This window comes from Grus americana, chromosome 1 (genome assembly GCF_028858705.1).
Source record: "Grus americana isolate bGruAme1 chromosome 1, bGruAme1.mat, whole genome shotgun sequence".
Taxonomy (NCBI): Eukaryota; Metazoa; Chordata; class Aves; order Gruiformes; family Gruidae; genus Grus; species Grus americana.
Genome location: NC_072852.1, coordinates 137742268 through 137769753, shown reverse-complemented (window position 1 = coordinate 137769753; position 27486 = coordinate 137742268). Strand labels below are relative to the sequence as shown.

Genomic DNA, 27486 nt, shown 5'->3' with positions numbered 1-27486 from the left:
TCCCAAAAGTATTTCTTTCTCTAATAACATCAAGGACTTCTAGAGCAAAGCTGAACTTGGCATCTACAGCAGACTCCTAACACCATCCCACTGCACTTCACATCTTAAGCCTGCCCAGGAATCATAAAGCAGGACAAGGGGGAGCGCACGGGGTCTTTACTCCACCCCATCAACCAGGAGACCTTCCTGACCACCAACAACTGCAATAACCTTACCACCACCCCCACACCATTCTGGCACTGTGTGAACAGGTTGGGAAGGACAACTACCAGAATTCTTTATTTCGTACAGAACTACTCAGAATCCATTCTTAAAGTTCTCCTAGTGACAGAACAAATGAAAACGTCATAAACCTCATCAAGCTTTTTAAGACTTCTTAAGTTTGTTGGAGAATTATCCAATCTGACCTAACAGAAGATTATCTACATTAGACAGATGTTTACAGATGGACAAGTCTGAGGACAATTTAATCTTGATGTGGCATTTCAGAAGCACCTTTCACCTCTGTAGTGTAACAAAGGCAGCTTTAAGCAATTTGAGTGCAGTTTTATTTATTAACACTTTGCATGAGTTACTACTTCAAAATGCCTTATGCTGTCCTCAAAATCACATTGGCACATGTTTCCTTTGAACATTTTGCTAAGTGCTACTAAAACTTTACAGTCCTGAGGAAAAAGATATAGGAGAGAGCTGGCACACTTACACTTTAAACAATGAGGCAGACATAGATCTCTTTGTCTTCTTCCCCATTCAGATTCATGAGATGCAAAAATACCCCTTTACTTAATGTAAAATTTTCAGGATGACATTACAATTATAAATTACATTTCCCCCAGAAAATGCAACATAACCCTGATGAGCATGCACAGCACAAAGGGCCGCTGCTTAGCACAAAGATAATGATTTTAAATCTTCAGTGTAGCCACATAAGAGAGGAATAAAGCCAATATGAATGGAAAATTTATGTAATTTTTAAATTAACTCAGTTTGCAACAATTTTTTTTAAACAGTATATACTGTTCTGTGTCTTTTTAATCTTATATTTTCTGTTTTCCCAAGTTTGGCAAAACAGAAAGAATAGCACTGGTGAAGCGAATGAACTAGGGACAGGAAGGGGATTGAAGAAGTGCACACTATTTCTTTCAAGTTGTAGTCACCTTTGTCATCGGGGAAAATCGCACTTCTGCCTGGAACATAATAGACATATTTGAGAATGTATCCATAACTATTGCTAGGCAAATGTAAAAGTTGAAGGCTTCCTTTAAATTAAGCTATCCATACAAAAACTAGTTATTGTCACAGTAGTAGTGGTGGAAACAAAAGAAATCTGTCCATATGAGCAAAAGGTTTCCCCACAGTAACAAACATCTGCTTCACTTGCAATGGTTTAATGCAGTAGGGAGGCACCTAGGAGCTGCTTCCACAGGTGCTACTCCAAGCACCACGAGTATTTATAGCCCTGGGCCATGCTAGGGGTACTGGTGCAAGGGCGAGGGGCTGCAAGGGATCAGCACGTGGGCTGCAGGCTGGCTTCCAAACACAACGGCAGTGGGGCCTCCTCAGCCATACCCTTCTCTCTCATCAATACTTTGCCTTTTTCCTTCCTTTTTCATCCCTCCTATCTACAGTTTGCTATCTCCCAACTCCACCTTTCCCTCCTCTGTCCCCAAAAGAAAACGCGTTTCAAGAGAAATGCCAGCAGAGCAAGTTGGGTATGTGCTCGGCTCCCCTCTTCTCCTCTGCCTGCGGAGGCAGCACATCCCAGTCTCTGAGGGGATGCTTCTGAGAAACTGCAGAATAAAGCTGGTTAGGGCATCTACTTACAAGATGGGAAATTAAAAAAAAAAAAAAAAAAAAAAAGCCATGAGTTGCAAAGGTCGCCAAGGGCGGTATTCATCTAAATGAAGAACGCTGCAATGCTGATGTCAACTGCTAAGCTTGGACTCCATTTATAGTTGGGCTGGAGGAGGGATTGGGACAGAGGATGTTTTCTCTTTGACTTCAGGCCATGATACAAACTCCTGTCACTCTGGTCTCCCAGGCAGCCATTTGTTTCCACTATGCATGAAGTCCACACCTGAAGAAGGCAACAAGCGCAAAGGAGAGTTTCTAGGTAGAGGCACAGAATAAAGCTGTCCGTCACAGCAAAGAGCCAGCTCACCTTCCTCAGCAGAAACAAAATGAAGGGGGAAAAACTTGGATAAATACCAGGGCAGCAAAAGTGCGTTTCAAGTTAAAAGCTCATGTTGCCCCAAGAATAAATTTAGGTCACTATGAACAGCTGACTATGGGTCACAAAGCTCTGGAAAAGCCCTTCCGCTGAAGAAAAACTAGGGAGAGACCAGAGCCCACTGTGTTTATGTAAGGGATTACGCGTGGCTGTGCGCAACAGAAAGGGGCAGGGATTCACGGCCCAGGAGGTCCCACCGTGTCTTACATTCCTCGATATTGGCCAAGTGGAATTTTGCTAAATTTTCCAAATATTTTCCTTCCAAAGAAATCATTTTCAAACTTCAAGCAAGTATGAAGAATTCCAGGCTCAAAGACTGATTTTCTTATAGAAAGTTACATCAAAATAAAACAAATAGGTTTCTTGGAAACCTTTGGGAAAAGAATTGGTCCCCTAATTTGCCAAACACGTGAGTAATAATTGCACTAGCTTGTTTGCAGAGTGCTTTTTCTGTTTGCTATTGCCATTCTTTCTGAAGAAGAAACAGATTCTCAGGGGAACAATAATTAATAGACTCAGTCAAGAGATCATTTCCTCTGGTCCCTCCACAGTGCTAAATCGCATCAGTCTCCAGGAAATAGAATAAAGTGCGAATGCTAAAAACAATCTAAGCCTACTACAAATGGGAGGAAAATGCGTACTGAAGCAATGGGGGGCACGCGGATGTTTAAGGGAGCTCAAGAAAAGCTATTCTTTCTTTTTTATTTCCATTATACAATTTTCCTTGATGTTCAAGTTACACCTACATAGATTTACTACGACTAGAAGTACGTGTTTCAGAGGTTATTTAGGAAGTAATCTAAATACATTGAAGAGGGTATAAACCTATGGGAAGTGTAAGCGAGCCAGGAAACTACCAAACACTCCTGACACAAATATAAAAACCCAGGACTAAGCAGGATCACTGCAGACTCTTCCCAGCAAAAGGTCAAACTGCAGACACAGTTTTGATCCTTAAGTAGGGAAGAGGTGCAGAAGCATGAAAAGAAGGCAGCAGAAAGCAGGCTGTCAAAACTATTATGCAACCTTAAAAACTTGATAAATTATTTTTATGCATCAGATCCAGACTATGTGCTGTAGAAGAGGCACCCTTCTGCAAGAACAGCTGTGAGTAAAAGTGCATCAACGTTATTACTCCTCATTCACCTATGCTTTACCTATATATATATATCTTGGCCCTTAATTTTTTCTCCAAATTGGTGTATTTTTCATTCCCAGAACTAATGCAATTGCTTCTGCTGCTGTCAAAATTAAACTTGCTCTTTTTTTCCTTCTTTTTAATTATAATTATTTTTATTGAAACACAAAAGCTACCACTGAAAATAAAGGGGTTTTAAGGAAAAGGATTTCAGAGAAATAATCATCCAAAACTCACAGGTGAGGTCTCTGAAACACCAATGCTGAAAACACCACAACAGTCCATAGTCACAATTAGGTATTATGCCAGCAAATCTAACCTTGCATCAGAATGCGGCACACTGTGCTCTTTTTCTACAGGACACAAAAAATGCCCATACTCATAAAGAAAACATTTCAAAATGAATAACTGAATTTGGTCTTGGCAAGAAAACTTAAGCATCTTCTAGCAAAAGAGAAAACTTTTTCTGTCACACCCTCAAGAGGCCAACCAGCAAGCCTCGCTCGCTCTCTCGTGCGGTGGCGATGCTGATGACATTTGTTAAAGACCAATCATAATGTGGTGATTGGGTAATCTTGTGGATAGCCTCAAGTGATATATTTCCAGCAGAGAAGAAAAAAGTGTATACAAACACAGTATTAAAAAGCACAAAAATATGTAACTAATACATTGTAATATATGTACACAAAAGAAAGATACAAAGCAGACGTGCTTGTGATTACAAGCTTCTCTTCCCCCAAGAAAAAAAGTCTTCTTTTGAGCATTGCTCCTTGCTGACACGGTGGGAAGGTAGGTCTCCGTCCTGCCTCAGCCTTCACTTACACGGTTAGGTCAGCAGGGTTGTTTATAAGCCACAAAGATTTATATGAACATATAACTAAATCTCCAAGCGTCAGTGATGTTGAGCAAACAAAGCGGCAGCTGAAGTCTTTGGGAGCTAACAACCTCTGGGACTAATGAAAACCAAGCCATCAGTAATTAGTTGAAAAGACTCGGGATTCACCGAACACAAGAGGATAGGGGTTTTTTCAGCCCTGTTTTGAGCATCTGCACAATTTCTACACAAGGAACTCAAAGTGTTACCCTCACTCAGACAGAACACCAAACACTGGTGCACGCCGGGCGAAGAGGCGGTGGTGTTGCAGCAACAGGCTGCCACGGGAAGGCTGGAGCTCAGGAATCACCCAGCAAAACCATCAGTAAGACTGCATCTAGAGTGCCCACCTAAATGCTGTCTTACTTTCCTCGTTTGAAACAAATGAGAACGCTCTCGTAGCTCATGGTTGCTCAAAGCAGGTCAATGCAGTAGGGCAGGAATAGTCCTGACCTTCAATCTTCACTAGATTTGCTGATTTATAAACATCACCGAGGCCGAAAGCACCATTCGTAGGGCTGGGACCATCTGAACTGCACACGGCATAACACGGACAAAAAGGACAATCCCAAATGCAAAGAAACCTCAACATAAGACGTAACAACATGATCACAGGGTGACAGGGAATACGCACCCGCTTGTTTTCCCATTTCTGCTTCAAGCAGAGAAGCCTTGAGGAGATTCAAAGAAAGCTCATGTAAAAGCAACCTCGGTTGCCTGATCAATGCGATCAAAAAAGCCCGTTTCTCTTTCTGCTTATTTGGAGCCAGATGGAGAAACTGCACTTAGAGTTAAATATCTGTCTAAATACCTAAATATGCACTGTGATGAGTCAGAGTATTTATTGTTGCCTTGCTTCAGTCACCCTGTTTAAGTTGTATTCAAGCTTGCTTCAAAATGGATCCACAAAGATAGCTAGAGGCCAGTTCAAGTGGAATTAAAGAATATGAATAGCGAGACACGTTAATTCCTCATGGTAACTCCATTAACCGCAGATACTTATCCCAGAATAAATGTGACCTCCTCTTTTCCCCCTTGCTTTTGCATCCTTAATAGACAAATATCAATTCTACTGAGTTAACAGAAAACTGAATAGTATTACCACTAGTTGGAAAAAAAAAAAAAAAAAAGAAGTTTCATGCCAGAAAACAGCGAGATGAATCACTAAGAACATAACAAGGTTATTTGTGAAAACCAAGGACGTACGTACGTACACACTCCCAACACTATTACCTCTGAATGCACCAAAATGCATTAAACGCTTCACAGAGCAAGCTACGTACGAGCTCTGTTCCTATCAGCTTATAAATTTGATTTCATTAAAAACTACGGAACTGACATGCTCAAAAAAGAGAAGGGGCAACATAAAGGTTACCCTAAGGATCTGGCATGGTTGCTCAAACAGGGATACGTTCTGTTTCTGATTTGTAGTTAACCAAAATAGCTCCAAGATGACAAGATACGTTTCAGATCAACAGTTTGCTTTCAAACATTCAGTTCCACCTGTGTGCTGATTGCCAGGGACAAAATAAATGTAATTTGTTTTTTAAAGCAAGAAACATATTTTTAATGCTAGTCTCTCTAGTACAGAATATACCAATGTATCGGTTCATGCAAAAAGAACTCCAAAGTTTTGCAGTACACATTGTAAATTATTTTAAAGGAAATTTATAGGACATGCTGCTTTAATAAAACCAAGAACAGAAACAGGTTTCAAATTTCTTCTGATCACAGAACAATTACTGAATTCCTGAGAACTAAAAATACTGATAAAAGATGTTTGACAAAATCCCCTGTTTTCAACTGTAATAATTATATAGGACATAACAACAGTATACAAGGCACTCTAGGGAAGGAAAAAGGATGGTTACTCCACAATTTGAGTTTTCATTATAAGATGTAAGTTACTGGCTGGACTACTTGGAAAAAAAAAAAAAAAAAGAAGATTCAAAAATCTCCTGAGCTTCCACAGAATCTAAAACAAGCCTCAGGAGGTACAAGTCAACCCAATAATTTCTAACAGATGATTCAGATGCCTGCACAGAAGAAAGAGGTACCACATAAGATTTTTTTTCTTCTGGGGAGCAGAGGGGGGCGCATGGGGCTACACATACAGAATGATGCAGCAGAAGAGAGGCCATGTATAAATGGAAAAGCAGAGAGGAAATGGATGAAAACTTATTTTAAACAAAGACCACATAAGTAATGCTGAGAACACTGAAACCACCCTCACCCTTGTCAAGCAGCCATGCAAATGCTGGGATTTTCAAAAGCAATGACTGAAATCTGCTTTCAGTGAAGATGAATCATAGCATCGTTTTGGTTGGAAAAGACCTTTAAGATCATCAAGTCCAACCAGTTTGTTTTACTCCAGACCTCAGCATGAGCAAAGCTGCAGCATTTCAGAAAACTTCAGATAGAGCGTTTGTAATACACAGCGTAAACAAAACATTCACCCATGTAAAATGAAACCTTGACTTAGCCTGGCCTAGCGCCTCTCAGAGAGGAACAGTGTTAGATAAGAGATCAAACAGACAAGCGTCTCAAACGCAGGACTGGCACACACAATGCGATGATGATCCATACGAGACAAGTGGGAAAACAGAGGGAATCATTTTAACATCACTCTCTTACATCTTTGCAGCTGAAGCCCTCCAGCACAAGTGAATTTGCTGCGTTCAAACCAAAACCCCACCTTGCACAATGACATCAGCAAAATTAAAGGACTTATAATTAACGAAGGAGAACAGCATGAAGATCTCGGCTCTAACAAACCTATCCTGGAGAATGTGCGCTAGCAAATTAAATAAGAAAGCATACATACATGGGAGAGGTGGAAAATCCTGCTATTGCTGTGACTTTCAGTGAAAGGGATGTTCTAATTTGCAAAACCTCACATGTTAAAGTAAATAATTATCAATAGCTAATTGCACTGTATTTATTTTAACAGCAAAGATGTAGTGAAGACTAGAAAACTGATTAAAAAGTGTAAATATTCCACCAGAAACAGTACAGGATCAGGTGGGCTGATAATGTGCTCTGTACAGAGTTTTTCTGAAATTGTTGTAGATGACCTACAGAGCATCTGCATTTCACAATGGTTCATTTTCTCACTTTCTTGCAAGAGACAGAATTTAAAAGAACTTTAAAAAAAAGCAATAAACAAAAAAACCCATCCTCAGGAACATGTTACTAAAGGAAAGGAATTCAATGATGTTTCTTCGCTTGGAATTCCTTTTTCAGGCATGAATTCTACAGAAAGGGCAAGTGATTTAAACAACTGGTACAAAATAAGCCAAAAGTAAGAGATAAGTGAACTCTGTTCAATGTTACATGCAAGTTAAGGTAACAGGTACCATATTTATAGTCATAGATAATAACTGTAAGGGCTTTCTGGTACTAATATTTCTTGACAAACACTTCGGGGTTATGCTCAAGAGACAGAAAAAAAAGAAGAAAAAACCCAGCCGCTTGCTACTCATCAGTTGTGCTCTGTGTGCATTTCAATTACTCTCTATTTACTCTAGAGACAGAAATACAGCCCTTCACCTTTTTCAGCCCTGCAGAGAGAAGAAGGAGTTGCATTAAAAGAATATTGCTGCACAGTAACAATTAGTGGGTATTTTGTATTGGCAGCACCACCTGAGAAAGAAAAAAACCCCACAGCCCAAGGCTTCAGCTGGCTAAATGTACAGGACTGGTTCCTACCAAACACATCTTTTCAAATTCAGCTGTGCAGACCTAAAAGTCACTGAAAGACATTAAATTTGAGAATCCAAAGTGTCACTTTTTTCCCCCCATCACTTCACAGAAGAAGTCTGAATGCCACTACAACATATTTAAAGGCACAAAAATAGGTCTTGCTCACCCGGGTTTGAGAAAGCCTGCATCAATGCAAACACAGAATTAGATGACTTTAAATGGATGATGGAAATGCATAAATGGAAAGTGATACAAAATGGTGTGACACACAGCACGGGAAAACCCAAATTCATCCCGCTACAGGAAGGGCCACAATCTTGACTCCAGTTTAGTCTAATTTACAGTCCAGTAGGCACACTATGACAACGGCAATTTATAGCCAGAAACGCTGTTCTAACACTGAAGGATTTAAATACTCTCCAGCCATTACGTACCCCCTCCAGAAATAAAATATATGACTCTGTTCAGCATCGCTGACAACAAACAAAATTCCCCAAATTCATGCAGAAAGACTGAACAAATGGAGAGTCCCACATTTTTCTTATCAAGGAATGCTTTCTAAGACTACAGCACTACCAGATAACTAAAGATTTGCAAGGACCACTTCAGGTGCCACATATCACTTGTACTGGGACAATTATTCTCCATTAGAGAACTCACGGCAGGGAGAATTTGCCCCAAAAAATAATTAGCCAGAAGGTAAATCATCAGCAGATCAGCAATCAGAAAGGACAAGAGCATCTCTTCTGTAAATAAATGTAACCAACTCACACTCACCTTGTTAAATTTAGTAACAAAAACATTTGACCAAGTAATCTACAATTACAGAGAGGCACTGCAGAGTTTGCTCTTTTTTACCCTTTTTCTCCTCTGTGATTCTGATGGAGATTAAGTCTGCCCTGTTGCCACATTTTTATTATCTTAAATTCCCGTAAATATAGAATTTGACATTGCTTCACGTGGGCTGTGCAGTCGTGCATGGAAAATCCTGACTAAAATGCAGATGTATTCTGGAAGATGACAGGTAAGGGGGCAATAAAGTTCTCAACTTTGCATTTAATTTGGTTGTTTTCCTATGGACTTGGACTGAATTTCATTTTTACATCAATCTAAATCAGACCTCTAGAACACATTTCAGGACAAGAACATTAAAAAAAAATCCAGAAATATTTATAAAGGAATCCATATTGATGGTCCTCATTAACTTCAAAAACAAAGCCCATCACTAGCAACTTCATTTCTTCCAGCCAGAACATCCAACTGCAGGCTCACCCAGCCACGTGAAAACCAAGCAGCCCCGAACGATGCACTGGCAAAACCCTTGCCCGAAAGAAAAAGCTACACGCCCTGAAGCTCAACAAACTGAGGAGGAGGAGGTGGAGGAGTCCACTTTCTGCTGAAGAAGAAGGACTATGAACCGCCCCTGGAAAACCCAGTGGCTTTAAATCCAAAACTGCCAGGACATGCTGAGAACAGGATTGACTCATGGCCTCGCATGACATCACCTGGGTGTAGGTGAAATCTTTTGCTGTTTGCTCCTGGATGATTTAGGCTTCTGCACATCACGTGCAAGTGGAAGCGAGAGATGCAATGCTCAGCTGTTACGTGGTGTTACACCTCCGCTAGCAGCAGGCTCCAGCCTTCCTCCAACAGTCGCCCCAGGCACGCAGCACCACAGCAATTCAGCTCTGACGTTACAAGGAGACAGGTCAGCAGCTCCCTACTAGAAAGGGTCACCTCCTATGCCTGAGCTGAACAGAAATGTTAAGATGCACTGCCTGTCACCCAAAGGATGCCGAGAGCTATGCCAGTGTATACCAGACATCCCTCTAGTGAAAATATGTCATCAAGATACGTACATCTTCTCAAGGCTTGAACACCTCGCATCCCTCACTAGAGGGACAGCTCCAGAGGTTCATGTTTACTCCTCACGGGCTGAGGCAGCAAACCTTCCCCCCCCCCCCGCCCACCCTCAGTGCTTGCTCCTACCCCTACCTTTGCAAGACACTGCAGGCAGCACAAGAAGCAAGAGATTCAGCAGCTGCGACTCTGAAAGACATGCACCCTCCAGTAAAACCCCAAGCCATGCTCCTTCTCTCCTACCACCTGTTTCTACCATCTGTCCAGATGCGTTCAGACGCTGGAACAGGCTGTGAAGCCGAGTACGAAAGCACTCACAAGGAAAGACCACAGAAACAGGCATCTGGGAGAGGAAGCAGCCAGCTAGTCAGGGGGTTCCCCAATTACTCATAGAGATTTCTGCTTGCAAACCAACAAAATCTCCACTGCTCTGCCACAAGTTCCTCAATACCCTACTCTGCACTAAACTAAATGACTCATTTGCTTTCATTTAAGCTAACTTTCATAGAAATGGGGACTTTTTCCAACATTCAACGTGTGCAGCTACAAAAGCCGACATTAGAAGCACATAATCACAGTATGCAAATATTAATGACAGCCTGCAATGATATAGGGCACGCATGATTTACCATAGAGGAAAAAAAGGAAACATTTAAGGCCACAGTACCAATTAAAGGATGTTTTGCCCAGAGGGTCGCTGGAATGCGAGACAATTTGCCAAGGGAAACAGCGGGTGTGGCCTCTGCACAAAGCTGGACTCAACATCTGTTTCAAGAGCTGGGACATATTTCGGCAAGAACAGGATCAGGCTGCTAGTACCTAAGGTTTTCTTCCTACACAGTTTGTTTGTGGGTTTCGGTTTGGTTTTCACACAGATAGCACTATACACTATGGTCATTCAAGATCCCACCTGGAAAGTGTATTTCCAAGTTTTTAAGCAAGCTTAAAATCCATCTATCAAACTATTATCTTCAGATTCTTTTCCACAGCTTGTGTTTAAACAACAAAGTGCTTTGCAAGCCTCAGGATATTTATTAATAGGACCAGACTGGAAAAAATACAGTAATCTACTCAAATGAGAATTTCAGCCTGCAAGGATACTGAATCCCTACGCCAAGTCACGTATAGATGAGCATAACAGGAGCTTTTACAAACTAACAGGCAGAAGGAGAAAATAATCAACATTAAACACCACCTAATTTAGGTCTCTAAATCAAATCTGACAATCCAGACAATGCAATCAATTTTCTAAATATGTAAACCTTTGCAAATATTATACCCTTATCAACACCGAAAGAAAATAACTGCAAGTTTCAGGAGATACAGGCACTCAGGCCAAAGTTTGTGTGCTACACACCAGGTACTTATAGACATACTTAGGCATTCAAGATGCTTGATTTCAAAAAACTTGATCATCTACAGTAAATAAAACCAGTGAAGAGTGGCTTTAATCTAGTGGAATTATACAGCACAGTAGCAGTCATAAAATCATGGGATCATCTACCTTCATGGCAGCGTAGCAAAGGTGATTGATAATCAGATTCAGATAAAGTAGTGCACGAAAATATGTATAAGATATTATTTAAAAGTAAACAATTCAATTGTATGATGAAATATCAAACAGCCTTCAGTACCATTTCCAAAGTTTCATTCACTTGCTTCAAAAATATAAAGCAGCCAAGTATGAAATTACAGCAGACTATCTTACAGGTAGGTATGATCAGCACTTACTCTTCCTGCATACCTGAGGGCACCGTAGCCTGAACAAACCCAAACTTTATGTACGTTGCCTTTAGCAACTGAATGCTATTGCCACCTATTTAAGTACTGTTGTAATATTCAATTCCCCGTTAGCAATTCCTAACGCTCTTTGATTTAGTAGAGGATATATTCAGGATATCCTTTTAACTGTGCACTGTCGATAACACTTAGATAGTAATCATTAGGAAGAAAAACATTACTTATTTTTCTTTCTGAGTCAGCCGTGCCCGATAAGAGCCGGGCATCTCCCAAGGGAGCGCTGAGATTTGACACCCCTTTAGAGAAACTGAATGCCGAACCACATGGATTCGTCAGCCAAGGCTTGCTACAGAAAGGTTGTCCAATTCTTTTTGTAAGCAATACAATGCATGCACAGCTCCTTCATTCCCTAGACGAGAAAAAGCCATTTCACTGCAGGGAGTGAAATGGCTTTCTATATTCTCAAATACGAAAAGGCGGGAATAGTGTGAAATTTGAACTCTGCATACATCTCTTCCAAGCCACTCAGAGTTCAGCTGTATTTTTGCTCCAGGTACAGGTATTCCATTAGAACAAGTGCAGCAAACAGCCTTTGCACAGGTATACTACTTGGTGAATGCAGAGATACTTAGGCAAATGAAAGAAGTTCAAAAGACCCAGTATGTCATGTAAAAAGACTGTTTCTCAGGTTTTAGTTTTATTTGGAATTTAAATTCTAAAGAAATTAAGCTTTAAAGAGCTGTGACTAGCAAAAATGCTATTTTTACATCCACAGAAACAAGTATCACAAGCAAGTAACCTCCTTCTTCACAGTACCATGCCAAGACACTCGACTATAAAAGGTAAATGATTAGCAACTTAAGAGAAATAAAAGTAGAACAAACTATCCAAATATATCTGTGACCTCAATCATCTTCCATTTACACGGCTTCACTCTCCAGGCTGAAAGAAATGTAAAAATCTGCCTCCAAATTTCAAAAAGGTTCTGGGAAACAGAACTGAAACACACCCCATCAGCCTGCAAGAGGAGTATCGACCCCATGGAGGCCAACATTTTTACTTAAAGGCAGTTCTGTATCACACCACCTTCACATCTGAACATCTCCTAAAGGTTAGCATGTTTCTCCATGCGCCAGTTCTTTTCGAAAGAGAAACATTTTTGCAGATAAATAAATAACGAAAAAGGACCAGACAAGCACTCTACTCAAAAATCACCAAAAAAGGACATGACAGAGACCGAAATCCTCAGTTCTCGTCTCGCACTTTTCATCTGCGTGGCTAACCTTCCTGCCAGGCACAGGTTGCTGATTTTGGCCACGTGCGACCTTGCTGTTCAGGCAGACTTCCTCAGCACCGTGAGCACAAAACCTCATCCATCCAGCAGCTTTACCAAGGACTATTGCTGGTTGATTAAAACCCCTCTTGGAGAAGTGCAATCAGCATAAATTGCGGGGAAGCATGCTGCCGCATCAGAGCCAAACGATTGTGTGCCTCTCTGAATAAAAACCCTGACACTCCACTCACGTGGAGTTTTATTAAACAGCACCTTTGTTGAGTACTATTACAAGAACTGTAATTGCGCTGCAGTGATAGATTATACTGTGTAAAGACAGGCAGAGCAATGGAATGAAAGGGAAGCTTTACCTCCTGCTATCCATACATGGAGTGGCCACTTGCTCCGTCCTTTAGACCACTTCTAATCCCGGCCGATGTCTGTGGGCAGACTAATACGACCACATCAGCACAGCTCTGCACGTGACCTAGCAAGCTTTGCCAAACCCAACCTGCATCTGCTGCCATCTTTTCTCCTGTATATGAGAGAAAGGACATTAATACCCGTGTGTGTGTGGAGAGCCCCAGGAATACATTAAGAGTTCAAGTATTGTAAAAAAAAAAAAAAAAATGACCTGATCTGAATTGAAATTTACTTCCTGCAACTTTTTAAAAGCCTGTGACACACACAAGAGCTCTTTGCTTCCTCTCTTCCCCTCATCCCGGCTCTTCGGCATTAACTCACGGCCACTTTGCACAGAGGATAAAAGCTGGCTGGACTCACTTTAGACTCCATCAATCCCAATCAAAGCTTGGCCTTGGTGTTCACTATTGAGCGACAAATAGTGATGGTTTCCTATATTTATATATGCTCTTTAGAGATTAGCAATAAAAGCACTTTCCAATGTTGCAAAAGTGTAAGCATGAATCATCGCCAGCACTGGGAATTTCACCCAAATGAAGAATGAAGGATTGGGCTCAACAGCTATCGGAAATCATATTCCTTCAACAAAACGTCCAACACGCATGAGGTCAGCATTAAGTCTCTGATGAATAAAATCTGAGAGTCAGATGCCAGAAATTTGACATTTAACCATTCCTCTGCTGCTAACTGCCTCTTTTGTAACTTGCTTATCTGATCAAGCTGGAAGTATTTTTCACAATTTCCTAATTGGAAAACACCTACTGTGTGATTTTTTTTTTTTTTTAACTAGTTAACTCTGCCTTTGAGTCCCCGGAATATGAGAAAACATGCAGCCGTCTCCTATGGAGCAGAGACGTTTAAATTACAGAACCTGGTGGGTAAGAACTTATGCCCATGTCGAGCACTGCCCGAATCCCACAACCAGTCCTCCACCTCACCAAACCTGACTGCAAACGTACATTACGGTTGATCTGGACATGCACCGGTCTGGTCTGCTCCTACGCTGCTTCTTGCTGGCGAGCCCGTTGAGAAGAGAGAAACCAGACAAACAGTCTAGGTGAAGGCAGCACACTTATTAGTCCTGTAAGATAAATTACTTGCAGGATTTACTACAATCACTGAAATAAATGTGGCGTGCAATTTTGGTGCTAAAAATCTGTGAGAGGCTGAAGGCTGGAGTCATCAGGCAATGTATCTTGAAGTCAGAAAGGCAGGCAACTCTCTTCAAAAGTGGATTCTTGCAAAATGCAAGGAAGCCCACAGGAGGATGTCAGTGCTTGGGTCCTCCTCACAAAGAGGTTTTTACAGTCCTAGCTTACAGTTTTACAGGGTCACCACCAATCTTGCTATTCTACTTTGAATTATTCTGTAATCTAATTTTGTTACAAGTAACAGCTAGCGTTACTACAACTAGAATACTGGAGGAAAGTGTCTATTATCCTCTTTTTAACTCCCTCCGTGCTCCAGAAGGCATTTGTGGTTCTCCAGTGTCATCGTCTCCCTTGAAAACCATTTCTTTTGTTTCCTCCCTCCTTCCACACAGACTGGCAGATTTAAGATGGTAAGAGCGAGCAGCAAGTCTGCCCACCGCCCCGTCAGCTGGACGCAGGCTGAGCCAACACACAAGACAAGACAATGCCCCAAATACTGCTGGAGGCAGGGAAAAAACCCTTCTTTTCCCAAAAATATTCTCTGACATCTGAATTGGAGGTGACCTCAGTATCAGTGATAGATTCAGAGGCTTAAACCAACTCATAGTTGTGTCCTCCAGGGACCCACATATCCCCTCCGTCCAGCTGCCAGAACTCCCAGTTTTTGGCCCCAAGGAAGTGTCTCGCATCTTCTCTTCAGACGAATCCCCCGCAGTACCCCACAGGTCATGGCAGCCACTTCCAAATCCCAGCTCCTCCCCATTTTCTTCTGTTCTCTGGTTAAAGGCATACAGAGTTTCCACATTACAGCAAATGTCCTTTCCCTTCAGGGAAATCCCTTCTGGTAAACGTTTCAAGACAGACTAAGATTAAAGATGCTACACCAAGATTAAAATGGCTATATCCAAACCAGATCGTACTTCAGGCTTCCTGCTTTGGACCACTGAGGGGCCAGCTGATTGCACAACACCCAAGGCTATTTTGAGTCTTTTCTTCACATATGTAAAAAACCTACATTTCAAGTTACCGATGGATCTCTTAAAATAAAGTAAGCATAATATTGCTTTTTGATGTTTTAGCCGAGATACATGAAGCAGCTTTTAATTCCCTGCTGCTAAGATGAAAAAAAGAAACAAACCAACATGTCAATTTAGGAACCAACAGTAATAAATCCCAAGTCAGGAAGGTGACCACCCCTCGTAATGAAATCATTTGAAAAGTGTTCCTAGAACATTTGGAGATCTTAGTATCAGTCATAAACACCACAAGAGCAAAAACAGCTTGGAAATCAGAGTGAATTCAGCCTGATGATTAGTGGGCAGGTAAAACTAACCTAGACCTAAAAATTAAAGGGTACAGCTTGGCCAGGCAACGTACAGTGAGGATGAGATACTATTTAACTTTCTACAAGTTTTCATAAAAATACTAAGTAGATGTAAATACCAGAAAGGGAGCTCTTTGAGCTAGGGAAAAGATATTAGGAGGGGAAAAAAAAAATCATTTATGTGACTCAATGTAAGTGTAACACTCTCTTTTTTCTTCCCTCCCACCCCTCCCCTTTTTTTTTTTAACCTACTTTCCTTAGTAAGATTTTTTTTATTATTATTCATTTTCAGCTCACTTCTTTTAACTTACTTCTCACTGAAAAAATGTTTCAGCTGGTTAAAATTACCTCTTTGCCTACTGAAGCTTTTAGGTGAGTCAGCACCAATGCTGAGTTCAAAGTGTAACTGTGACATAATTATCAGTCATCCCACTCACACTTAAGATACGCTGGATCAAAACCGTTATAGGTTATGTCATCATTCCCACAGATGTTACAATCTTATATTAAAGTCTTCATTTGTATAACCTATGCTTGCAAAGCTCCAGAATCGCAATAGCATCCACGTGGATTGTCATGTTACACCGGCAGAGTGAAGGAGCTGGTATGGAAGACCCAATGTCCAAATCATACGAATTTCAGATGTTTACACTCAAGCTTAGTCTATTGGTCCTGAGGCCCGAATACCCTCCAGGCACTGGGCAGCACCAGGAGCACATCCCACAGTTCAGCATCACCTGAACGAACACCAGTTCCCGTGCTCCATGACTGCCCCGAGACACGAACCAAGGCACATGAGTGGGGAAGGCCAGGAGATTCCCTCCGAAAGCACACTGCTGGTCTGAACCAAGATGCTAACGTAGATGCTTCCTTATGCACTTCTACGAAAATCATGAAACTTTAATTATCAGCCCTGAAAAGCAGAAAAGCCCACCACAGAAATCACTATAATTTCTTCTGCCGATAAATTAATTGCTATTAAATACTATAACACTGTATAATTTTTATTTCACAGTTATCAAAACAATCCCAGAACTTGATTTGTATTTACACCACGCAATTATTCAAAGCTAATGAGAATGGTACGAAGTTACATTTAAGCAGTATTTACTAAGGCCTCAATCCAACAAAGCTCTAAAGTCTTAGCTTATCTTCAGGTCAACAAGCATTTGTTTTCAATTAGGCTAATCATAGACTTCACATTAAGCATATGCATGGATAATGTACAGCATCCAGACCCATATTCTCTAAACAAACCAGTAACATCACCTGCAAAAGTCACTTACCTCCTAGATGTATCTAGGTGTTGTTACTTTAATACTTTAAAATAAAATCTTTTTTACTGTTTTAAGATTTATTTTAATAATATTCTCAGGTGCACAACTTCCCCTTTGCTGCAACATACAGCAATCAAAGAGCAGTGGTTTTGCAACAGTGATGATGGTCGTGTGTGGTGGCCGGCCATCCTGCCTTTTTCTTTGCATGCCTGCTGACCTGAACTTAATGCACTATCTGCTGCTGGCTGCGGGCAAGAAAATGGACTGATACCCAATTGACAGAAACAATAATGTGTTTGTAACCAGTAGTTAACGGGAGACTGACAAGCACAATCAGAGGAAGTAATAAAAGTTTCATGGACCTAGCATGTGACATGACTGGTCTCCTATGTGTCTAAATATGAACTGGGCAATTACTCCATTAAAAGAAGAGATTCCAATTCATTTGATGCATGATAATTAGTTTTCCGGAGAAATCACTATCGCTACTCATACACAAAAGTTATTTGCTTCTATATGACTGTTTTAGACAATGTGCCGTTGCCTCTAAAGCTATAGTGTTACTATAGTAGCTCAATGTACTGAGTAATACCTGCAGGTGAGCGAATATGGAAGAATTTACAAAGGCAGATGTTACACCCCCCCCCCCCAAAAAAAAACCCCACCCAGCAACAACTACTCTAAACTGTTTGCAGAAGATTTTTTTAAAAAGGCATAAAAAGAAACTTAATTTAACGGCTAACACTGAAGGAATCAAAGTGACCCGAGTGAGAAAAGCACACTGCAGTGCACTCCATAGGTGACACACCTATCAACCCACCGGGCAGTGCCAGCAGCCGTACTGCTCACCAGGACCAGAAAAGCAAGCCTGCTCTGACTGACAAATTCCCACCTAACTTTATCAACGGCAATAAAATTATTTATTATTTACACGAGTGTAAACGAGAGCAGCATCCGACCTCGCACGCTGTTACTCGTGCTAGCATTTATTTATGACTTCAGGAGAGGAGGCAGCTGGTTGTTTCTATGCGGCTTTTTTTCTTTTTTTTTTTCCTCCTGCCCGAGCAACCGCGAAAATGCTCCTAATAAGGCCGGTAGAAAGGAAGTGGCTTCTCAACAGCACAAGCTCTTGTGAAGGAAATAATTAAATATGGTGTTATTATCTCAAATGCGGCGGGAGCGGTGCCGGAACCAGTCACCGAGAGCACTCCCGCCGCGGGGGGTTCACCCCTCGGGCCGCTGCTGCGAGCGGAGACCAGCGCAGGACGCGGAGCCGGACCCGGCTCTCGGGACCGCTCCAACGCGCCTCCCCAGGCAAGGGCGCCTCTGCTCCCCCCCACTGCCCCCGGGCAGCAGCTGCACCCCCACGCTTTGGGCGGGCTGCAGCCCAGCTTCCCCGCGGCTGGGATCTCACCCCGCTCTTTTTTATTAAGATTGTAAAAACATATAGATATTTTCATAGCATCTCCTGCAAAGTGCAAACTCCCACACGGGAAAGCGGAGGGAAGCTCAGCGCCCCGCCATGCACGCCGAGGCTGTGCCCATCGCGGCGGGGCGGGGGGGGTCCCCGGCGGGGCAGGATTGCCACCAGCCTTCCCCAGACCCGCTGCTCACCCCGCGCGCACGGACGGACAGACGGACGGACGGACGGACGCACGCAGCCCCCGGCACACGTGGGCGCAGCGTCCCCCACGACCCCGCCGCCCGAACCCCCGTCCCGCGCAGCCCCGCGGCCCCTTCCCGCCCCGTCGGCCCCGGCACTCACCGCGTAGCGCAGCGCCAGCTTCTCGCTGAACACCGAGTCCCCCATGGGCGCGGGCGGGCGGAGGGGCCGCTCCCTCCACACGGCGCGGCGGCGGTGGCGGCTGCAGCGGCGCTGAGCGCTGCTCTGCCCTCAGACGACGGAGGCGGCAGCGTGGGGCTCCGGCCCGGCAGCCTCCTGCCCCGTCTCCCGGCGCCCCTCCTCGCAACTTGCCTCCACCCCGCCCCCGACCGTCCCCACCCCGGGAGCCGGCAGCCCCTCGGCGGAGCGGGGCGGTAGCAGGAGGAAGAGGCGCCGGCGCTCCCCCGCGCCGCTGGAGGGGCGGCGGTTTCAGTCCTCCCGCCCAGCGCCGGTGACTCCCCCCGCGGCGGGGCCGGTCTCTCGCCCGCCCGCCCGCCTCCCCCCGCGGCGCGCAGCCCTGCCGCACCTGCGGGCCGATCGTGGCGGAGGCAACGCTGCCGCGGGACGGGGCTCCCGGAGCGCTGAGGGGAGGAGAGGAAGGGGCAGGGGCAGGGGCAGGGCGGCGCCGGGACGGGGGGCTCCGTGCCCGGCTCGGACCGTCCCGACGCCGGCTCACGGCCCGCCGGGCGAGGTGTCCCGTGGAGGCGCTAAGCCACGGCCCCGGGAGCGGCGGCTCCAGCGGTCCCGTCCCTCATCCCCAGGGCAAAGCATCCCACCAAGCCGCGCCGGCCCCTCGCAGCACCTGGAGCTCGACGGGGCGGCCCCGGTCCTGCAAGGGAGGACCTAAAGGTTAAGGAGAGAGGAACAAATAAAACTAATTTTCTAATACATATTTTTATAATACGTGATTTGGGGGCAGTGGCTCACGATTCTTGAATGCTTAAGCTTTTAAAAATGAAACGGTGTTTCACGGCCTATTCGCTATTTTACAAATGTGTATTTACACAAACTGATGAACCAAATTCTGAAGGAAAATTGCGTTCTGCTGCGTTATAATTAGTAGTGACTTCTGTGTGACTTGCCTGGGAAGACTATGGCATCTCCATCAATGGAAGTGTTTTAAAATAGATAAACGTCCCTCAGTGAGGCATGACCTCAGCAGAGTGAGGCTAGGGCCAGGCTAGGTGATTTCCTGAGCCCTCTTCCATCTGTTTAATCATTTTTCAATGCTTTTCACAAATCTTTGTTGGCACAGTAACTCCCCCAGTTACTCTCAGTTGTTCTCTGAGGAAGCGGCCTTATTCTAGTGCTGCATGACATACATGAAATTAATGAGTTTTACTGTTTCCGACCTACAATCTAGGCAAACGTGTTACCAGCACATTACATTATCTATAAACAAAGGTAACATAGTTCTTCCGGGGAAAAAGAAAAGGGTTTTGGGGGGAAACAATTTGTAAAATAACTCAAAATACATGCTGGAAAGATAAATCAGTTGAGCCAAAGTTTTTACATGCTCTGATGATGATGTACTGTACCCAACGAGCTTCCAGTTACAGATCTTGCATGAATCTTAATTCCTATTGCAGAGGAAATAATCTTTAAGAGTTCCCATAGACAGGGAGGTAATTTCAGTTAACTTGGCATGGACAAAGAATACAGTATCTGCATTTACCCATAAAGTCCATTTTTGTCTCTCGGGTGAACAATCTGTGCTACTCCCCTTCCTGGAAAATGAGGCAGAGTAGATATTTGAGCAGTTGCAGAGCATCTATTGGAAAGCAGCACCCAACAGAAAGAAACCTGACATTGCAAATCAGCAAGATCTCCAAGCAGGCAGAGGAAAAAAAAGTTACTTAAAAAAAAAAAAAAAGAGTATCTCAGTGCCTGATTTTCCCTTCTGAAGTTCTGCTTTTTATTTATTTCGAGGAGATGGTTTCAACCTGAGAACTCTGCATATATCATACACTCTGACTCCAAACGTAGTTTTCCCTCTGCTCTGCAGGTATAGCATTTGACCACAGAAAACAACAGAAAGCAGGCGAACAAGAATGGGGAGAGGTATTTCTACCCTCAAGCTCTGTAGCATCACCATCTTCTTTTTAGCCGTATCTTCTGACAATAGTCAATGCAAAAGGAAATGCTAAACATCAGGATTAAAACATTGGGGGGGTAGGCATGTTTCAATAAACACCCCAAAGTGAAAAGAATAGTATGGAGGAGCCCAGAAACCCCCAACTAGAAGGTACAGAAGGAAAAGAGTGGCGAGAGATGCAAAACTTGGAGGAAGCAAGGGAAAAGGGAGAAAACCATAAAGCCAGGAAGGTGAGGAATGCCCCAGAGGGAGCATTCCCTGGAGAGGGGAAGGTGAAGTTTTGCAAGTTGAACTCGTTTGACCCAGCAATTCATTGCCACCAGAAAGGGGAGTCCGGCTCCTGGAACCCTCTTCGCGCCCACCCCCCCAGCCGCATGCTACCACCACCTCCCTTCCCTCTGCCTCCCTGCTTGTCACAAACCAATACAGCAAATGGAGCGTGCAGTTTTCTTCCCATTTAGCAGGCTGAATCAGCTCTCCGAGGGAGGAGATGAGTGCCAGAGCTGGCACAAAGGAAAGCGGGAGGTTGTCTCGTTGGGAGCAGGGTACCGGGGGCAGAAGAAGAGCGTGCATGGAGACACCTGTGCAACAGCAGCAGATACCTGGGCAATATTGGTGCAGCTAAGATTGAAAATAAAGAATACGCAAGCACAGAAAGTAGTAGAACTTTTCACGATGGCAAGGAAAGAGTTATGGGCAAAAACTTAACAGTTTGGGAGCGGGGGTGTCAACCCAGAAAAATGCAAGTTTACTAGATGTGCGTTTTTTCTGTCCACAGAAAAAACAGGGAAAAAAGATTTTTTAAGTATTTTCATTTATAAAATCTGAAACGATCTGGTAAGCTGCAGCTATCAGAAATTTAATAGTGAAGTTCAAGATTTTTGTGTACCTAGTAACAAAATTTAAAACTAGTTGCTAATTATAGAATGCATTTTCAAAGGCCAGACCTTAAAACAAAAGCTTTCTGGATTTTCAAAGCAAGTTATTGTGACTGTGACTAGAAAGCTCACTCATATTATGGTGGCCAAAGAGTCTTATCTGACTTCAAATTGCACTGGATTTGGAGCACACTCCTGGTCTGCAACGAGCAGTAACTGATGGATCTGTACTACTCAGTTGCTTGCTATCAGCCATCCCTCTTTTAAGCCACTTAGCGACTAGGATTAACATACAGATCTTTCATAGCAGTTCTGATTACCTTTTCCCCTTTCACATTCCTTCCTTATTCACGTTCATTTATGATTCCTCCTCGGTATTCCTTCTAAATTTCCTTCCTTCTTTATTCACCTGGTAATGGGTACCCAAGGAATGCACGCAGCTCACTTTGGGAAGTGTAAACCTTCCAGGTCAGCTTCTCTTAACAGGTGATGCAAAGCATAGCAGTTCATTTCCTGCACATTTACTCCAAGGCTGCTCAATCAAGAAAAAAAACAATACAAACTGGAAATTTTTCAGTAATTAACTTTAAATCATGTCTATTGTATGAGGTACTGCTTCCTTGCATTTTTTTTAATGCTTTCCCTGATTCCTATTGTGGTTGCTCCTTACACTGCTTTAAGAGGCTGTAATGTATGCTTTATACCTGCAAATGTAGATTAAAATAAAACCTTCACTCTTCTCCTATTTATCATTTGTTGTTGACAACAGCAAAGAACAACAAACAACATTTCAGCTGAAATTTAGTTGCTTCCAACACAGCAGCTGGGAAATGAGTAGGTAATTGAATTTTACTGTGCTGATCATTAATGAAGCCAGGTTTTGTTTTTCCAGTATTAGTCTATGAACTGAGTGCTTTCTCAAGAGTAATTGCTCTTAAACAAAGGAAACTAGCTATACACTTGCAAACAGCACACAATTATGAAGTTGGGAAGAAGTAACTTCTCTACTTCTCTGCCACAACTCCTGGAACTAGTGACTCAAGCTGTCTGATGTCACATCAGATGAAGTAGGAAAAAATTTCCAAATCCACCCTGTTATGGGAGGGAAGCCAGCTTGGTCCTTCCGACAGTAATGGATTTGTCTCACCTAAAAGTAAACATCTACAATCTCCATCTTGGCTTATCACCGTAGGCTCCCCTAGATCATGGGAAGGAACAGACACATCTGGTGGACAATTTATGTCATTCCCAGTCGACATCCAAAATAGATGACATAAATTGAAGTGCCTGCATCACTCCACTGGGAGTCCATGCCAATTAGTTCAGACAGCCGCCCTTCGGGCATCTGCAGTTAAGTGAGAGGAAGCCCACCTGGGAGCCGAGCTATGGGATCAGCTTTTAAAGCTCACTTTGAAAAGTCCTTAACAGTTTCAGTGTCTTGATTCTCTTCATTCTGGAAAGCAGGGGCTACCGTACTTATCAGGTGAAAAAACAGTTGACATCTTCAGGTGAAAAAGCTTTGAGCAAGCATGAGGGTCTTGTTTTGTTTGACCTTTCTAACAGCCCATGAATGCAGTTTCCGCAGAGCGCTAACTCCAAATCTGGAAGAGACTTGCCTCTGCGGCTGCTGAGCCAGGGCCAAGAGTGATACTGGCAGCACACTTCTTCCTCGGGGAATTAGCACTTTTCTTATCCTGGCCAAATAAATGTTCATTCGGTCATTACAAGTTACAGTTTAAGTCTACTTCCCAAAAAGAAGAGAGAGAAAAGATGACAGACAAGTAAATCAAATGCATGAAGCTCTACAAACAAAACCTAGAAACTAAGGAATCAGAATTTAGGGATAACACACTGCAAAAATCCTTTGTTCAGAACTAACTTTTTTTTAAAAAGTATTTATTTGCTACCTATCAAAATATGTTGATAGTTTCTCACCAGCTTGTAACAGAACTAAGGAAAATAGTACTTAATGCCCACGAAGAACGAAGTGCCGTCTCACTCGTGGAGATGCTTTTCCACAACAGTGACATAAATCTTCTTAGACAAAAGAAATCCTATTTAAAAAGAACTCGATCGCTGTAATTTCCTAGATGTCTGAAACCCCTTTATACGAGATCTAACGCCCCACAAGAGCATGGCAGTGTTACAGGTCTCAAGGAGCAGTTGCCCAAGAGTTACTCATACCGGCAGAGAGGAAGCTAGCGCTTTATTCCTCAGGAGCAGATACAAAGCAGCCTGTGTTCCCCAAACACAAACACCCATCTTGTGCTTGCACCAGGTGGTGCAAGCTGAGAGGAACTGCACCCTGCTGCACACCCACGTAACACTCCCGCACTGTCCAACTCTGTGAAGCCCAAGAGAGGAAACCGGACTCCAGATTACTAACTCGAACTTGTAAACTGTCTAGAGGAGGACCTTCCCCTCCACCCTTCCCCATGCCCTCCGCCTGTGGTCAGCCGGAGCTGCTGCTGCCTGAGCCAGCACCACTTGGGACGGAGCAGCAGCAATGCAAGAGTAGCCCCAGGGGAAGGTGAGACTCAAGACAACGTGCCCTGGGGCCAAAATCAGCTCTTCTGGTGAGCACTCGGCATAAGAAACGGACAACTCGTGGAGAAATCACAAGCAAAACTTCCTCCCTGATGAAAGTGCATTAGCACGCATCCAGGAGTGTGTTAGCACTGCTATGACACCAGAATTTCACTCAGGTATTTAAGGCGAGGTACCATATTCCTCATTTTTTTCATCCAATAAATCACTACGCTGTTTAATTTATAGGCCACTATGTGATGTTCTGTATGTGATTGTGCACATTACTGTTACTGCACTGTCACTTATAAAGAGCTTGGCAAAGAAATTTAATCTAAAAGACATGCATTTTAGAAAGCTAAATTACTTCATTCTTTATGTTTGCACATTGGTCTCTATGTCCAGCATCACTGAAAATTTGCTAGAATATCTTTAAACTAAAACTCCAAACCGCTAACTTGGAAATCAAAAATATGACCCTATCACATAGCATAAAATAGTTTTTTAATAAAAATTAGCATTTACCCTGTAGGTCACTAGAATTCACTTGGGTTTTAAAGTTGCAGAAGAAACTAACAGTTATCCTGCCATCTTTTTCTCTCCTCAAAGGACGCAGTTTAAATAAATGGGACCACTCACTGCTTCCTGTGTAGGTAAATGACAGTTTCAGGCTTAATTATGTTTGGGGTTTTTTTAATATTTGGTTTTCGTTGCTGATGGAACAAGCTAAAAAGGCAGACAGGAATGAGGTGAAAAAAATAAAGGGAGGAAAAAAGATGAACAAAAAAAATGGAGGCAAAGGTAACTCCCAAGTTTAGAGTTTCAAAACACCTTAAAGGGCTTAAGCATACAAACCAAAAATCTCAGTGAAGCCTCATCTCTATAAATGATACACATCTGGGAAAACAACAATTCACTGGAAGATTTTTCTAGTTCCTGAAAGTGGGTAGATCTCCATGTATTTCCTTCCTTGTTTATCTCCTTGCAACTCACGTTCACTGTAAACTGCATTACTGGGCTGAGCTCTCACTAGCAATTATCCTCCTCCCTAAAATGTCTTCCGAGAACTGGAGAGGGAGAAAAGCACAATTTTCTTTCATTACATATGACTTTTACAGAAATTGCAGCTATATAAGAAAAATAAAAAAACCCCACTAACTTGAAACAAATCGGCTACAGATGCATGATTTGCTCGCTCTGACTGGAAAGAGGAATGCTTATCAACAATGGATAGAAGCATAGGCTTCTATCTCAATTTACCGTCTGGATATTTGACTTTAGGAGGGGGGAAGGGTTCTTTCACAAACCTAAAGTTTATTCAAAATTGTTTCATGGATAGTATGGGATTGTTAAAATCCATTTAGTGTGCAGAGTAATAACTACACAATAAAACCTCCCAAGAAGTAAGGTGACTATTGTACATTTTGATTTAATGTTGTAATTCATAAACCAGCTTTGCAGTGTAAAAGTAATTATTTCAAGACTGGAACAAGACCAAGCCTCTTGTGACCAACAACAATAATAATATTCATGATGGTAACAAACCTCTTCAAATGAAGTCATTGTTTAATAGGTTTCAGGCTATATGTGAAGCGGTTACAAACATCATGTTTTTGTAGTCGTCAGTAACTTTGGAATCATGTAAGCAGACGGACCTTGTGTTCTTCTGTTCTGGATTTCAACCGTAAATTAAGAGTTAGGGTATTATTATTCATAGCATTTACTGGAGCTGGTTGAAAAGCTAGTGTTCCAGTTGAGAAGGAACTTTGCTTTTCAAAATTTGACTTTCATCCGATTGAGTCTGAAGCCAACATTTTAAAACTTCTTGTGAACCGTAAGTTCTTGTACTTCTTCTGAGCCAGAAAAAGACAAGTCATGAGTCTGCTCGAGTCTGCTTGAGTACTACCACTGTTGCTCTTAGCAATGAGCCCGACAAAAATTCCCCTTTCCTCTGAGCCCTGGGGAAGCGCTTGTGCGAACTGCCCTGGGAGTGACAGTCCCTGGGTGGCATCCCGGGTACATCTCAGCCCCAGGGCAGCGAGCCTGGGAAGCCAGAAAGCCAGCCTGGGAATTACTATGGAATTAGGATTTGCCACAGTCCTGTGATGCCCTGAGGTCTTGGCACTGGCAAGCTGTGTGTCCGTGCCATCTCCGGTGGTGCCAAGCCCTGGCAGGCAGCCTGCCCGACAGCCGGGAGCCCGCTGCAGAGCACTTACGCCAGGCAGCCTGGCATTAGAAATGGGAAGCCTGAATTTTCAGGATCACTGGATCTTGGTCTTAATCACTGGATGGACTTAGCCAAAGATACATGCTCTGAGTCAGTCCCAGGGCTTGGGCTGCGGCACAGCCCAGGAGGATTTTCTCACAGTCATAAGTAAGCCCAGAGTCTCCGTGCAGCCTGCTTGTAACCCAGGGATAGTTTTCTTGGATCGATTAGAAGTGGATTCAAGGAGTTGCAAATGAAATATTTGAAGGGCAGAAAATTGCCTTTTTCCACTGCAGCAAATTTCTGCCCATTACTGTGATTAATGGCTTTTGAAACATCTCTTCTTTTGCAGTTATAAAATGGAATAACATGCAACAACCTCACACTATGAGCTCCTCATGAGGTATTTTAAACTTGTATATATGGCTGTCCACCGAGTTAGCAAGGAGTGTTTTTACAGTGTCCTCTAGCAATTTTACGGTCACGGTCCATTTTTGCTCTGAAGAACAGGTATGGTTACAGTTTCAGTGTGTGGTTACAATTTCACTGTATGGAGTTCTGAGGACTTTGAGTGGTAATGATTTCTATTTGAGCATCATTTTCCCTGGCTATAAGTCCATCGTTGTTTTCACCTCGAGGCTGCAGAAGCATCAAAGTAGATTTGCTTTCTAGTAAGAAACTTCCATCACCTAATGATTCGGGCATAAAAGTTCATGTCACTGTCATGACAAGTGAGAGAGAATACAAGGGAACTGACTTCGGCACTCAAAGGAGAGATGGGGAAATGCAGACTCTTAAACACTCCGAATGACTCTTACCCTAAGCCTGTAAATATCGTAAAGTAGGTAGTGGGGGCGGGGGGGGAGGAACAAAAAGAGAAAGATAACAACCATGTCCAAGTGTTCCAGGTGGTATTCACCTTCAGATTCAGATAGCTACATGTCAGTCCCTATGCATGAGTTAGGTGGTTTGGTCCCCATTGTAGTCACTGAAGACCTACTCTACAGAGACAACAGAGTCGAAAGAGTTTGGGACATGGCAGTCTAAGGCAGGCAGCACATTGGATCTGCTGAATACATTTCCAGACCCAATGGAGAACGCTGACTTTGTGTGCCCACCTGTAGAA

At 43.1% G+C, this 27486-nt stretch overlaps 1 protein-coding gene across 3 annotated transcripts in view; it reads right to left on the bottom strand.

The window, feature by feature from the left end:
- The window catches only part of ARHGAP6 (Rho GTPase activating protein 6), a 340043-nt gene that overhangs the window by 150072 nt on the left and 162485 nt on the right, over positions 1-27486 (bottom strand). Inside the window, exon 1 of one of the 3 annotated variants that reach the window (XM_054805746.1) lies at positions 18758-19048. The exons of the other annotated variants lie outside the window; for them this stretch is intronic. Within the exon in view, the coding sequence (XP_054661721.1) occupies positions 18758-18802 (45 nt within the window). The 5' untranslated portion in view covers positions 18803-19048. Of the gene's footprint in view, positions 1-18757; positions 19049-27486 lie in introns of those variants that run through there. 3 annotated transcript variants of the gene reach the window in all.